Source organism: Arvicanthis niloticus, chromosome 14 (assembly GCF_011762505.2).
Source record: "Arvicanthis niloticus isolate mArvNil1 chromosome 14, mArvNil1.pat.X, whole genome shotgun sequence".
Lineage (NCBI taxonomy): Eukaryota > Metazoa > Chordata > Mammalia > Rodentia > Muridae > Arvicanthis > Arvicanthis niloticus.
The window spans coordinates 54815821-54830612 of NC_047671.1; the positions used below are offsets into that span (position 1 = coordinate 54815821).

Sequence of the window (14792 nt, forward strand, 5' to 3'; positions counted from 1 at the left end):
AAGAGAGGTGGCCATGGCTGCTTCCCTCCTGTTCTAGTTTGCTTCCCATTGCTGTGATGAACACCTCGACCAATAGCAACCTCAGGCGTAAAAAGTTTATTTAACTGATCTTTCCATGTCACAGCCCATCATTGAGGAAAGTCATGGAAAGAGCTAAGCACAGGCAGGGGCAGGAACCATGGATGAAAGCTGCTGACCAGCATGCTTCTTCCAGCTTGCTCTGCAGTGTTTCTTATAGAGCCCAGACCCACCAGCCATGGGATGGAACCACCCACAGTGTTAAACAGCAGTCAAGAAAATGCCCCAGTGACATGTCCGTAGGCCAGTCTGGTTAAGGCAATTCCTCAATTGAGATTCCTTCTCCTAGGTGTGTATAGATTTGTGCCAAATTAACAAAAACTATGTCACCACCCCAGAGGGAGCTTTGAAGACGGAAATGAACACTAGTCCTGGTAGGAGGTGTCACATGTGGTATTTGATGGGAGTGGGGACAAAAGGGTGAATTACATGTCAAAAGACATCCTTTCTCTGGACCGTAGATCCCCAGAGGCACAGGCTGGAGAATGAGTCATCTGTGTTATAAATTTTAAAAAAAAATGATAAAAAAAAAAGATTAGTAGGAAAGAAAATTGGGACAGAGTCTTCTACAAAAGAGCTTTACTGCAGAAGTGGAGGTCACAGCACCACGGCTACCACTAGCAAGGGTGAGGCCCTGAGGCGGGAAAGTATCAGGAGGGAGTTGCCATGTATAGCATGATATGGACTCTGAAGGGAGAGCTCCTTCAGTCCCAGAAAGCAAAGGCAGTATCTGAGTGTTACAGTTGGGGATGGTGGTAGGAGGCAGGGATGCAGCCCATGCCACGTGACCTGGTCTGTGTGCTGGGAGTCACAAAGCAGGAAGGCATTAGACAAAAAGCAGGGTTATAATCCAAGGTTGTCAGAGTTCTAGACACCAGCTAGACTTGCTCTAAGATGCAAAGGGAAGGGGACACTCGATTGCCTATGAGAATTGCAGGGTCCCAGTCACTCTCCATGGCTGGATTTGAGAGAGACTGCAGGACCGTTGCTTGAATTTTTTTCCTTTTCTTTTTTTTAATTAATTTTTTATTGAATATTTTATTTATATTTCAGATGTTATCCTCTTTCCCCATTTCTTTGTACCCAGAAACCCCCTATCCCATCCCCCCTCCTCCTGCTTCTATGAAGATATATCCTCACCTACCCATACACTCCTACCTCTATGCCCTCAAACTCCCCCACACTGGGGCATCCAACCTTCATGGGACCAAAGACCTCCTCTTCCACCTATGCCTGACAAGGCCGTCCTCCCCTACATATACAGCTGGAGCCATGGGTCCCTCCCTATGTGCTCCCAGACTCGTGGTTTAGACCCTGGGAGCTCTGGTTGGTTGGTATTGTTGATCTCCCCATAGGGCCACAAACCCCTTCAGCTCCTTCAGCTCCTTCAGTCTTCTCTCTAACTCCTCCATTGGGAACCCCATGATCAGTTCAATGGTTAGCTGTGAGCATGCGCCTTTGAATATATGTCAGGCTCTTATGAGCAAGAGAGCAGCAGCTAACAGGTTTGTGGCCTAACTCTGTATGTATGAGGTATAAGTAGATAAGCTAACCCAGGTTTCTAGGACTTCACATTTCCCATCTTACATGCTAGCTAGCCCCTGCCTTGGCTCAGACCTCCATCCTAAAGGCTGGACCCTGGGCAGATGGCTTCCTACTTGTGTCTCAAGAGCAACCAAGCTTGGGTGGTGTCTTGCTCTGCTCCCTTCTTTGCGATCCAGTCTTCTCACTAGCTGATGCATAGCTCAGAGATCATCTTCAGCTAAAAATAGAGAAGCAACAAGAAACGATCAAAGACACCTGTTGACTTCGTGTAGCTGACCATTCTCTCGTTCATGTGGGTCCTGAGTCCTTCCTTTTCTCGAGGAGTATAGACAGTTCCTGTCATAGTTGTAGGGAGCTTAGGAAGGTGTTCCATGCAGATGAGACACAGAAGCTACATCCTTCCCCTGCATTATTTCTGCAGTAACCCTGTAGGTTGACTCTATAGCTTCAAACCGAGCAACCAAACTTAAACACCTCCCATAGGATTATTGCCCCTGAACCCTGTAAATTTTCCTTTCCAGACCCTAAATAAGCTGCCCCCTCCTGTCCCACTTCTACTCTATTTCTCTGAATCCTGGGACCTAGCACATCCTTGGCAATACGCTGGGCACATCATCTGCTGAATGACCAAGTCCATCTCTTCCTGGAGACCTCAGAAGTCCTCACCCCACAGGAATGGATGGTGCAGCTGGATAAGGACGGCTCCCCAAAAAGCACCGCCCCCTCCCCTGTCACATCATACCCAGTCACTCCTGTCATTTCCCCCTGTGGACTCTATGGGAAGGGTAACCAGTGTATATGTTTTCAGGACTGACCGTTTGGCACTAATCAAATAATTGGTGTTCTCTTCATTGGGGAAGGTCACCTCTACCATTCCCAACTTTCCTTGGTTGCCTATAGTTCTTTATGTAGGTTGAGGCCTCATAGGATGTTTTAGGCACATTTAGCAAGTTTATTGGTGTCAGCCTTGTTCGGCTCACATTTGGGCAGTCATTGGGTGAATTGTTTATGTTGATTGATGGGCTCTGGCTATGTGAGCCTTTGCATACTGGGCATGTCCTTTCCCATGACACATCTTATTTTAATCATATGCATGCTCAATGATGCATAGATGCAAGCTAATAAATAGAGATTATTTTTCCTCCAGTTAGTGTCTTAGACAGTAGCTCCATAGACCCAGATATCCCTGTACTATTTTGCTGATTGGCCAAAGTGTACTCTACTCCAAGATGGCATGAGGCTATTCCCAGGGGAAAGAGACATACTGCAACACTACCTCAGACTGACCTGCATCCTGTCTCCCTCTTGCAGCTGTGATCACTGCTGTGGCCTTGGTCCTGGTCTGCCTCCTCTTTCTCATGCTTCGCTACCTGTACAGGCACAAGGGCACCTATCATACCAATGAGGCCAAAGGCACAGAGTTTGCAGAGAGTGCCGATGCAGCCCTGCAAAGTGACCCTGCCCTCCAGGATGCTGGGGACACCAGCAAGAAGGAATACTTTATCTGAGGTGTAACAAACTTGACAACCCTGCGAGATGCTTCTGGCTGCAGGAAAGTACCCCCGATGTGTGCCACCATTATCAGCACCAGGAAGCCCTCAAGGGCACCCCAAGACTCTTACTTCAGAACACTGGGTGCCTGCCAGGGAATCAATACAGATGGGAGGAATCAAGGCACAGAGTAACTCTTCCAGGGACTCAGTGGCCACCCAATGGCGTTGGCTCTGCAAGGAAGACAGAACATCTGGATACACAAGTCTCCCCGGGCAATGCAGGTGTCATCACTGGCATGAAAGTTCTCCTCAATGTTCATGAGGAGGTTTGGACCTGGGAATGAGATGTGTGAAGTGGAGCATCTATAAGTTGCCTGGAGATAAATGCATCAAGTGTCAATCATTGGCATTTGGGAAGGCCAGCAGGTGCCAGAGCTAAAAGGCACCTTTGTCTCCCATCAATGCAGCTCAAGATGATTACAAATAAGTTTAAGATGTAACTGAAAATTCTGTATCAAATGGCACAGTGTCTGGGAAATGTAAATGCTACCCATTGCTGGCTTTTATCTGGTGTAACATTGTGTCTGTGTGCACAGGCCAAGGATTGTCTGAATTCTGTCAAAAGAAGAGAGGGAAGGGTGCCCTTTCCCCTCACCAGTACCAGCTACAGGAAACAAATGGACAGAGGATACAGAGTAACCAGGCTACTAGCTGAAGCACTAATTTCTTGATAAACAATTTTTTAAAAGAGTTTTCAGCAACCACGAGTGACCTCCATCATGCCAGAGTCCCAGTGAAGATGCCTCTGTGTTAGAAGAGACTGCAGATCCTCCAGGCCTGGCTTGACTCCTAGCTCCTCTCTATTGGTCTAAGGACCTTAAGCCATGTGTTTGACCTCTCCAGCTTTAATGTTGCCTTTTTATTTTTCAAGAGGAAATGATGTTAAATTGTGTTACCTCTGGTTCCTAACTCCCAGCTTTGTGGGCAGGAACAGAAGCATCAGATGCTAGGCATTCACTGTATTCCAGTGTCACTGACACACGGATACATGGCTTGCTTATGTTGGCCAATAAGAATTCGTCTTTGTACCACCTCTGAAAGCCTTCCGAGAAGTCACTAACTTAAAATTAATAACAGGCAGAAAATGAACTAATTAGCCAACCCCTCCCAGGTAAGATCACCAGCGGTTCTGCAGTCTCTCTAAGGCCAGCATTGCTGCATTTAAAGACCACCCTTCAGGAGCCCCCTCAGCTGTGCTATCCCCACCTACTAGCCAGAAACAAAAGCCATATCATGATCCCTGAGAGACTAATGAGGATACAAGCTTAGTCAAGTATGGCCACCAGCCAAAGGAGCTTCGGTTCCTCAGAATGTTGTGGGGAAGAGAAGCAGCGATTCGGTTATAACAAGGTGTTATAATGGTCAAGGACCAGATGACCCCAGATCAGAAGATGTCTATGTTCTGATCTATGAATTAAAAGTCTGACTACAGTTGACACCCATTGATCTAGAGAGACCTTATTTGAAACCCTAATGGATGCTTGAAACCCAAGGCAGTATTAAACCCCCTTGTATTTGGCTTTTCAGCACATACTTATGTTAAGATTTAATTTATAAATTAGGCACAGTAAGAAATTAACTGCAGCAACTAACAGCACAATGGTATAATTAGAACTATAAGCTGTAATAAAAGATTGTTTAAAACTATGAATTGTTTACCTTTGGAGTTTTTCATTTAATATTCTCAGATGGCAGTTGGCCACGAATAACTACAACTTCAGAAAGCATCTATGGATGGGGCCCACCATTCTATCTGCCCATACTGGAAATGACACTACACAGCAGTAGCCTAGGAAATCGTCTGTAGAAAACAACAAACAAACAAACAAACGGTGTAGTCACGTATCTATCGAGGGGCTGAGAAAATACCATAATTAAGCAGAGTTGAATTTGAGTGAGGTATCTCAGTCACTATAAGGCCAGGTAGACTGTGGATACTGAAGCTGATAGCTGAGAAGTGTGACATTTTCAAATGGGCTTGGCCAGAGACCCACCATGTCTTCACAGAATATTTGTGGATTTTCTTCATATTTATGGGGGTGGCGCTGTTGTACACATGTGTCCTTCGAAGGGGATCTTGAGGAATTGGTTCTCTCCTATGATGTGGGTGGGGCCTGGGAACATGTCTAGGAAACACTAAAGGACTTCTAATTTCCTTCCCTATGGTGACATCACTTCCAGCTTTTCAAGGTGCACTGCTCCGGGCTTTGTCTTCATAGATGTGAACACAAGTGATTGCTCAGTAGGCTCAGAAGAGATACCCAAGCAAGCACAGACATCCTCCTCCTTGCATAGGATGGTCCGAGAGTCCCTAGGCCTCTAAGAGTGCTGACTTTCCTGTCTGGCCATTTGTCCCTCCTTCCCTAAGTAGATCCACAGCCATCTGTGATGCCTGTGGCCACTCTGAGAAGCAGTGCCCTGTGCTCACAATGCCTGTCCTCTCCTCCTCTCAGACTCATGTACTACCCAGAACCTAGAAACCCTACAGAAACAGACCAATGCCCAACCCTGCCTGGCTCAGTTCCAACAGCAGTGATGATTCAAGCTGCAGGACTGATTCAGTGAAGGTGGCCCATTCAGGTGCCACTAGGAAGGTGCTGTCTCTGGTAACTACAGAAGTGGAAGCCTGTGCCAAAGAGTAAGATGAATAAATGAAGTAGTGCATATAAACTTGCATGAGCCTGTGGGAGTGCATGCATGCACCGGACACACACACACACACACACACACACACACACACACACACAGAGGGGGGAAGGGAGGAAGGAGAGAGGGGAAGAGAGAGGAAGAGGGGGAAAGGGAGAGGAAGAGGGAGAGGGAGAGGGAGAGGGAGAGGGAGAGGGAGAGGGAGAGGGAGAGGGAGAGGGAGAGGGAGAGGGAGAGGGAGAGGGAGAGGGAGAGGGAGAGGGAGAGAGAGGACTTATGCCTCCATAAATCAAGGAGATCTTTTTTATCTTCCCCTCAGCACTGTGCCAAAGTGATATATCATGCCTGTGGGGAACGTTCTGGGAATGTACAAGCACAGTACACACTGAAGTCTTCATAAGCTAGTAAGGGGGGGCGTGGAGAGAAAGAGGAAATAAAGAGCAAGAGAAAGGAGAGAGGAAGAAAGGGTGCCTCAGAGAGGACGGTTAGAGGAAGAGGGTAGAGGTCTGAGCACACAGTGAAAAGTTCCAGATCCATAGTGTGAAGGCCTCCTTTAACCTCACAGTAACCATGGTCGATGCAGATCCTCTCCTGCCCCTTAGATCTAGGGACTCAGAGAGGCCAAGGGCTGCTGGAGCTCATGCTGCTTCTGACAGGAGAGGAATATAGGTCATTTGGCAGGTTGAAGACCATGATCTGGGGCTCCCGTGCAGGAATAGCCAGGGCTTGGAATTCTAGAACAAGTCACTAGTCAAGGATTCAAGCACCCCAAACCAGGTGTCTGCTGTCCAGAATCTTTGCCCACAAAACCCGTCATTCTAGGACACCATTCCCATCTGTGGTGAGAGCTGACCGACGGTGAGAGACCCTTCTGTGAGGGTGATCACCACATGGGGCAGCTGGCCTGCCATTGAGAGTATAATTAAGACGGCCAGCAATATCTACTGGGAGTTAATGACCTCCCCATCCATGCCTCGGAACTTGAGGACAGCCCAGCCCACTCTCACATGCAAGAGAAAGTGGACCACCAGACGGCAGCATGGCACAGCAACTGTGCCAACCCTTTGAAATGACTTATGCTGCTTTTTAGAAAAACCATAATCCTGCAATAAAAAAAGTACAGTTGCTCCTTGATCTGATCCTGTAAAACCATCGTCATCTGAAGCCTTCATTACATCAAAATGCAATTTAGGGGATGAAGAGATGCTCACTAAGGAGCAGGCACTAAGTTCAATCTACACAACCCACATTTTAAGAAGCCATACATGATGGCATAGATTCATAATCCCAGTGATGAGTGACGCCTAGAGGTGGACTTGCTCACCACCAACCAACCCTAGCCTACTTGATTGGACCCCAGGCCAATAAGAAACTCTGCCTCACAAAGCAATTTGGACAGCAACCAATGAACAACAACCAATATTGTTCTCTGGTCTCTGAAAACACATACACATGCACACACAGAATTCATGCATCCATGCATGCATATGTGTGTGTGAACGCACAGTATATCAGAGGCTCTTTAAGTGACTTACCATCCTCTCTATATATATCTCTCTATCTCTGTCTCTGTCTCAGAAATCAGGCCATGCCCCAAGTAGCTCTCTTCCTCCCTGGGACAGATAGTTAAGAAAGTGTACTGTGGCCTTGAAGCTCCTTCCTTTAATAGCTGCAAGATACATTTGTGGTCCCATCAAGTACCTGGCTCCACATGTGCCAGAAGTCACATGGTATAACCACACACAAACACACTATTCCTTAAAACCTTACAAAAGTCACATACCCCCTTAGTTCTGGGGAGGATTTCTTTGAAGTGGCTCCCCATCCCCCTTCCCCCTCCCTCCCCTCCCCTTCCCCTCCCTTCCCCCTCTTCCTTTCTGTCTCCTTTAGCTCTCCATCATGTTTTACCCAGGCATCTTTTTTTTACCCTTTCTCTTACTTTAAGCTGTCTCTTATAATGGTCATAATTCTCTCCCACTTCAAGGCCTCACCATGGCCCCTTGGTTGCAAAAAGCTCTCTCCTAAAACACATTTGAAAGACAAGGCCAGACATTGTGGTAAGCATACTTATATTCTAGGGGTGGGGAAGGGGAGACAGGCAGATCCCTGGGCCAGCCTGAGTAAGGTAGTAAGAGACCCAGATTTAAAAACACAAGGTGTCCTATCTTATTTCCCTCTATAGTTCACCCTTTATCATTTCTTAGTTTGTATTTAAGAGATGAGATCCCAGGGCTGAGAAGAAATGGGTCTGTGTGCTCAATTCACTGCTACCAAGAGATTTAGAGAGGTTTTTAATGACAGAGAGCAGAGTTAAGGTTACAGACAGACTTAAAAGATGAGATAAATGATGAAGAGAAGGGTCTAGGAAGAAAAACGTTCTTGAAAACCCACAACTGTGACCTTGTGGACCTCAGAGAGACCCAGATTTGGAATATCAGAATAGCAGACAAGAGTAGGGTTTTCCCCAGTGGTGCTCACTGAAATGGCATGGAGGCTGAACTCAGTCAGCCTTTCCTAACAACCTCACACAGTGTGCTCATACCTCTCCTTACCTCAACCCTCCCTCGTCCCTGAGAGACAGATCTACTCTCGAACCTAGACTCTAGATAGAGTCCACAACTACACTGCCAGGGTTAGGAGTCGCTTGTAGAGGTGGGAAAGTGTAGCCCACACAGCACTGAACCAGACAGCTCTCTAAGGAGCAGTCATTCATTATGCTGCTCTTTGCCTATGCAGAGGAGACTTACATGGGGGTTAAAAACAAAATACCCAAGGAGAGAAACACTGCAAGTTCACCTCGGGCCCCGCATGTACCTGTGCATGCATGCGTGTGCCCGCCCATGCGCGCGCGCGCGCGCGCACACGCGCGCGCACACACACACACACGCACGCACACACACACACACACACACACACGCACACACACACACACACACACACACACAGGTTGATCAAGGCTCACACTCTGCTCCCATGATCCCGTTGCTGAGGCTGGAATCTACAGTATTCATCCCATCCTGTAAAGAGAAGCGTGGGTTTCAGCCCCTCCAGAAGGCAAGGCAGTGGGTCCAGGGCTCAGAGCCAGGCACTGTGTAAATCCCAGAGGAGAACTTTGTCTCCTTGGAAAGAACTCCTGATACTTTTATCTTACTTAAGCTGTGTGATTGTTTTCCATGCCTTTCCTGAATATTTTCTCAGCAGAGCATTGGGATGCCTTAGGGCCCACAGGATTTTAGCTGGTTCAGTGCCAGGAATAGAACTGCAGACATTTCAAGTTCACAACTTAGCATCTCAGTGTAGTTTTATGTAGTGTTAAAGCAGGAGAGCGGTTCTGGAATAGGCCAGAGTCAGACAAAGCTCTCACCTCAAGCTCTGACTCTCTATGGCCTAGGAGGGATTACTTGAATCTTCCACACTCCGGGTTCTCATGAGCAAACCAAGATGTTTGAACTTTAGGGGTCTTGAATATTTCCTTGGGGGTGGGTTAGGAGGGTGAGGGACATATGTGTGGCAAAGGACATGCACAAGTCTGCAGGTGCATGGCGGTCAGAGGACAGACAACCTCAGATATCAATCCACATGGGCCACACACCTTGTTTTCTGTGTCCTTTGGCAGGAGGCTCAGAAATTAGAATAGGCTGTGAACCCCATGGATCCACCTGTCTCCACCTCACCAGCACTGGGATTAATGCGTTTCACCATGCCCAGCTTTGATATCAGCGATGGGGATCAAATCCAGGTGCTCATGCCTGCACAGCAAGTGTTTTATAAGCAGATGTTTCCCCAGCCTGACATCTCTTTGCAGAAAAGTGTGTGTTGAAAATTGTAATGGGTCTGAAATTCTACCGGTTTCAGGTCAGTTTTTATGGTAAGCCTGTAACAGCTGCATGAATATTGAAAGATGACAGAAACAGGACAAAGAATTGACCACCAGCCCGGCGGAGAACAGAGCATCAGCAGAATCAGCTGCCCCGTGTGGTCAGTTCCAGATGATGCTTGCCCACACCATAGGTTGAGCTCCAGAAGAGAAATGTGATACTATGAAAGGTAAATTCTAGATGTTGGGCTGGGAGCATACCTGATCTTTACCCTCGAGGATTCACTGGCTCTACCTTCTATTTGGAAGGCTGGGGAGTCAGTTCAGTCCTGTAAAGCTCTTGCTATGCTAGCATAAGTACCCCAGTTCCATTCCCAGAACCTGTAGGAAGCCGCTGTTAACGGTGGTATAATCTGCCATCCCAAGATGGCGCTGGCCTCGTGTCTTCTCCAGAAGTAAACAATTATCTGCGCAGCTGCAAAGGCAGGAGGCACACCAAAGTCACGGCCAATCCCGAGGCATAATATTGGGTGGTGAGCGAACAGCCAATCAGAAGTGAATACGTCACTCTAGGCTGTATTTAAGCTAGGCCCCTTCCTCGTCTCAGTCCTTCCGCGTCCTTCCGCGTTTTCCTCATCTGTGTTACAGAGTAAAGCCTCGTTTTGCAGTAACTACCCAAATTCTGCCTCTCGTGTTTCTCTTCCACGGGCGTGGGGGGACACGGGAGGTGCGCGTTATAAGAACCCATCTTAAAAAGCTGTGTAAGGTGGTGCATGCCCATAGTCCCAGTATTGGGGGTGCAGAAAAAAGAGGATCCCTGGGGCTTTCTGAACAGCCAGCCTAGCCTGTTTGCAGAGCTCCAGGACAATGAGACTCACTGGAAAAGTCAGGTAGACCTGGGAATGGTGGCACTCAGTACTGGGGAGGCAAAGGCAGGCTGACATCTGTAACTTCAAGGTTGGTTCAGTCTATGTATCAAGTTATAGGCCACTCAAAACTATATAGTGAGAGATTGTTTCAGAAAAAAGAAAAACAATGTATACAGTGCTTGAGGAATGACATCTAAAACTGTCCTCTGGACACACACACACACGTGCAGCATCACAAATTGCATGATCACATACATGCAATTTGTATGCATACACATACACACACAACATATATATTGCATTTTATACACACACACACACACACACACACATATATATATATATATTACTTAAAATGCAAATACATACAAATATGAAAGATGGTCCAGACCAAAGGGCACTTCCTGTTTCACTTCCCAGATGTCAAAAATGTGAGGCCCATGAAGAATTCCCACCCCAACATAGCAGATGACACCTTGCACAGTGCCTGATAACCCGTGAGTGCTTAGTACCTATTGCACACAGAGGCACATACAGTAAGCCCTACAGCACAGCATGATAAACAACTAGGTGGTGGTCCCTTAAAAGATCTCAACTGTTTCATTGAAAAACCAGAATATCTGCTTTGTAAGGCACACAGGGTGCTTTAAAGTAGAAAACCTTCTCCGTTCTATTGCTAGTATTTGAGGATCTGGCCATGGTTTCAGTTGTTTTGACTGGTTTTCTGTCACTAGAATGCGTGGAAGCATGCAGCTGGGGAAACATCAGCCCCTGGGTGGATCCATACATCCAGGTGAAGCTGAGAAGACTCTCCAAACCTCTGTCTCCAAGATCCTTTGTGATTGAGAGAAAGAGCAATACTTGCCACTCAGATTTCCTGGTCTGCAACTTAAATCTGAACCCTGTTTTTAAGTAACTGAACTCACTACTCTTTTTCTCTCCAAGTCATGCCCAGCCCTAAGTGAGACATTTATATGATTCCTTCCAAGGCTCAGGGAACACATTAAAAGAGGAGATGGAGAGAATAAGAACCTAATGAAGGAATGGAAGTCTATGGAGAGTTACCCTCCAGGCATGGCATGCCAGTCACACCGTACAATCAGCAGCCATGGTTGCATGCTCAAGATTGCCTAAGGTTAGACCCATCGGCATTCTGTAATGAGGGAGATGGTCTGAGAAGGCTGAACCCCTCTCTGAGTATTTATTAAGGGTGACTATGGTATGGAACGTGGTAAATTACCTATGGTCCTGTGAAGAGCTCCCGTACTTTTAAGTAACCCCAGGTAAACTCTTAATTCACATACAAAGACAGAGAAGGTTTTAAAGTAGTAGGAAATTTGAAGTAGTAGGAAATGTTTTTACATTTCATCCCTTTTTTAAGATCAAGCATCCTCAGCCTGCTGATGCCCAAGAAGCTCCATCATCCCCAGAAGGGCCATGTAACTGAGAGGTGTTCACGATGTTTAATGTATTGTTACAATCATAGGTGAGTAATAAAATAATAGGGTGGTGAGCATGTTCCCACACAGTGAGACTCCTTCAACTCCTTCTACATCTGTGGTCCAAGTTTACACCATGTGGCAAGCACATTACCTGAAGAGTATTCACCATGGTAATTAAGATATTAAAATAGCTGCAATTGCCGGAGGTCAAGAGAACTCGACATGAATTGAGTGACAACAGCTGAATCGCACCTGAGAGGCTGAGAACCCTGTAGTTACTCTGTCCCTGAGGATAGTTACCTCAGCAGTCAGAGACTCTCACTGGGGCTACCTCACACTGTGCAGGACTGCAACAACCCAGTAGTTGCCCTGTCCATGAGGCTGGGTGCCTCAGCAGTTCCAATTTGGCATCAAAAAAACCTGGAGGCTCCTGGAGAGCTCTGGTCCTCAGTCAACGAAAGCCTGAAAATGCTGGTTCTTATATCAGGGAGACAGCAGCAGCAGCAGCAACAGTAAAAATCAACTCAGCAGCAAGAAGGAAAGCCAAGGAAGCCAGGCAAGCAAAGGTGAATGCTCTTCCTTCTGCTACACCCTATAATCTAGGCTGTTATCCAGGCTGCCACCAGAAGGTCCTACCCATATTTGAGGAGCCTCTTCATAGGATCAAGTCAGGTAAGACTCCCTGCTCAGGTGATCCTAATTAGGCAAGTCGGCCTCACCACCGAAGCTGCTAGAGCCACTTAGGAAAGGTAGAATGAAGTCTGTGATAGGGGTCTCCAGGTATTGTTCTTCCCAGAACCAGAAAGGATAGATTCCAAGGATCTCTGGTTTGGCCTGAACAAAAGGTTCTACGGAGCTATGGTCTGGCCAGAATGGCCAAATCATTACAGCTCTTGGAATGGAAGCCCATGAAGGGTAGGTAGCCAGGGTTTCTCCTGCTATCATAACAGCACCAATGCCAGCAGCAGCAGCAGCAGCAGCAGCAGCAGCAGCAGCAGCAGCAGCAGCAGAGAAGCAGAGCTGGAGCCTCGGTGGCAGGAGCACAAGCCCGGCCTGCCAGTGGATCCAAGGTCCATCAATGAATGCTTTGGGAGAGAAAACTCTTGCCCGAAGTGTTACAGCTCAATAGAACACCTACTCTCACAACTCTTGGTGAAATAACTCGTACACTTTATTCCATGTGGATGGGGATTTTATAAACATTTTGGGAGTAGGGTGGGATTCAGGGACAAATGCTTCCCATTGGCTCAATCTGAGCTGTTAGGATGCTCTATTTGCATAGGGAAGGACTTCAGGTATTGTCCTTATGTGACTGGCTGTCATGGCCTTCTCAGTGAGGTGTCGTGGTTACAACCAGAAAGCAGAGATTGGGGAGGGAGGGAAGGAGGAAGAGGGGAGAAAGAGAGAAAGAGAGAGAGAGAGAGAGAGAGAGAGAGAGAGAGAGAGAGAGAGAGAGAGATTAAATGGTGTGGGGTTTTGACACCTCAAAGCCTACCCCACCCCACACCCTGTGACACACTTCCTCCAAGAAGGTTAAACTTCTTCCACTAAGGCCATACCTCCTAATCCTTCCCAAACAGTCCCACCCTCTGGGCAACAAGCATCCAAACATGTGAGCCTATGAGGGATTTTCCTTAAAACACATCACACCCATTGAGTCCAATCAGTGCCTCCCACATATACTCACAGAAATTGTCACCTATAGACACATGAGCAACCTACCAGTAGCTACCACCTAAAGAAGGTGACTGTCTCTTCCTCAGAAGCCATCCACTAAGTGCCAATAGTCCCTCAGCCAGGGGTGGAGCCTCAGGAGCCCCTCCTGCTGTGCTGTGCTTCTTAACTGACTTGCTCTTGGGCAGATGTGAAACACGGTATTGGAAGCATAATAGATGGGTGCAGGACCAAGAACCCACGTGAGCCTGTATCAGCTACTAGGCACCACATACGTAGATCACTACAACCCCTGGGGCAAAAGATCAAAATAAACTCTATGGGTTTGAACAAAAACTGTTCCTTTGTAACTGAAACATATATAAAATGATCACCTAGATCAATGGTTCTTCCTGATGCTGCAACCCTTTAATACAGTGAACCCCAACCATAAAATTACATTAAATAATCTGTGCTTTCCAATGACCTTAGGTGAACCCTGTGAAAAGGCCCATGACTCACAAGTTGAGAACCACTGACCCAGATGCACTCCATTGGTGATAAGATTCCGAAAGGAAAAAATAAAAAAGATTCAAGATGTTCATTATGGCATCTCAGATACCAAGTGTGCTGGATAGTTTCATATCAACTTGACACAAACTAGAGTCATCTGAATGGAAGCAATATCAACTGGAAAAATGCCTCCATAAGATCCAGCTTGTAGGGCACTTTCTTACTTAGTGACTGATGGGGAGAGCCCAGCCCATTGTGGATTATGTCATCCCTGGAATGGCATCCTGGGTTCTATAAGAAGTCAGGCTGAGCAAGGCATGTGGAACAAGCCAGTAAGCAGCGCCCCTCCACGGCCTCTGCATCATCTCTTGCCTCTAGGTCCCTGTCCTGCTAGGGTTCCTGTCCAGATTTAAATCATGAACAGCTAAATGGAAATGTAAGCCAAACAAACCCTTTCTTCCCCAACATGGTTTTTGGTCATGGTGTTTCATTACTGCAGTTGGCACAAGGGAAGACCATTCTACCCGAATTTTTCTCAAACTACTAGCTGCCTGCTTTTTTGCAGCCGAAAATGTCAGACAAAGGCAACTCCTAGAGGAGTTATTGTTCACAGTTTAGAATACAATTCATCCTGGCGCAAAGTCTAGGCTGCTGGTAACGTCACACCCACAGTCAG

General features: G+C 46.9%; 1 protein-coding gene across 1 annotated transcript in view; it reads left to right on the forward strand.

The window, feature by feature from the left end:
- The window catches only part of Gypc (glycophorin C (Gerbich blood group)), a 35032-nt gene extending 30209 nt beyond the window's left edge, over positions 1 to 4823 (forward strand). Inside the window, exon 3 of the mRNA XM_034517620.2 lies at positions 2935 to 4823. Within this exon, the coding sequence (XP_034373511.1) occupies positions 2935 to 3131 (197 nt within the window). The 3' untranslated portion in view covers positions 3132 to 4823. The remainder of the gene's footprint in view (positions 1 to 2934) is intronic.
- The last annotated feature ends 9969 nt before the right edge of the window (positions 4824 to 14792 follow it).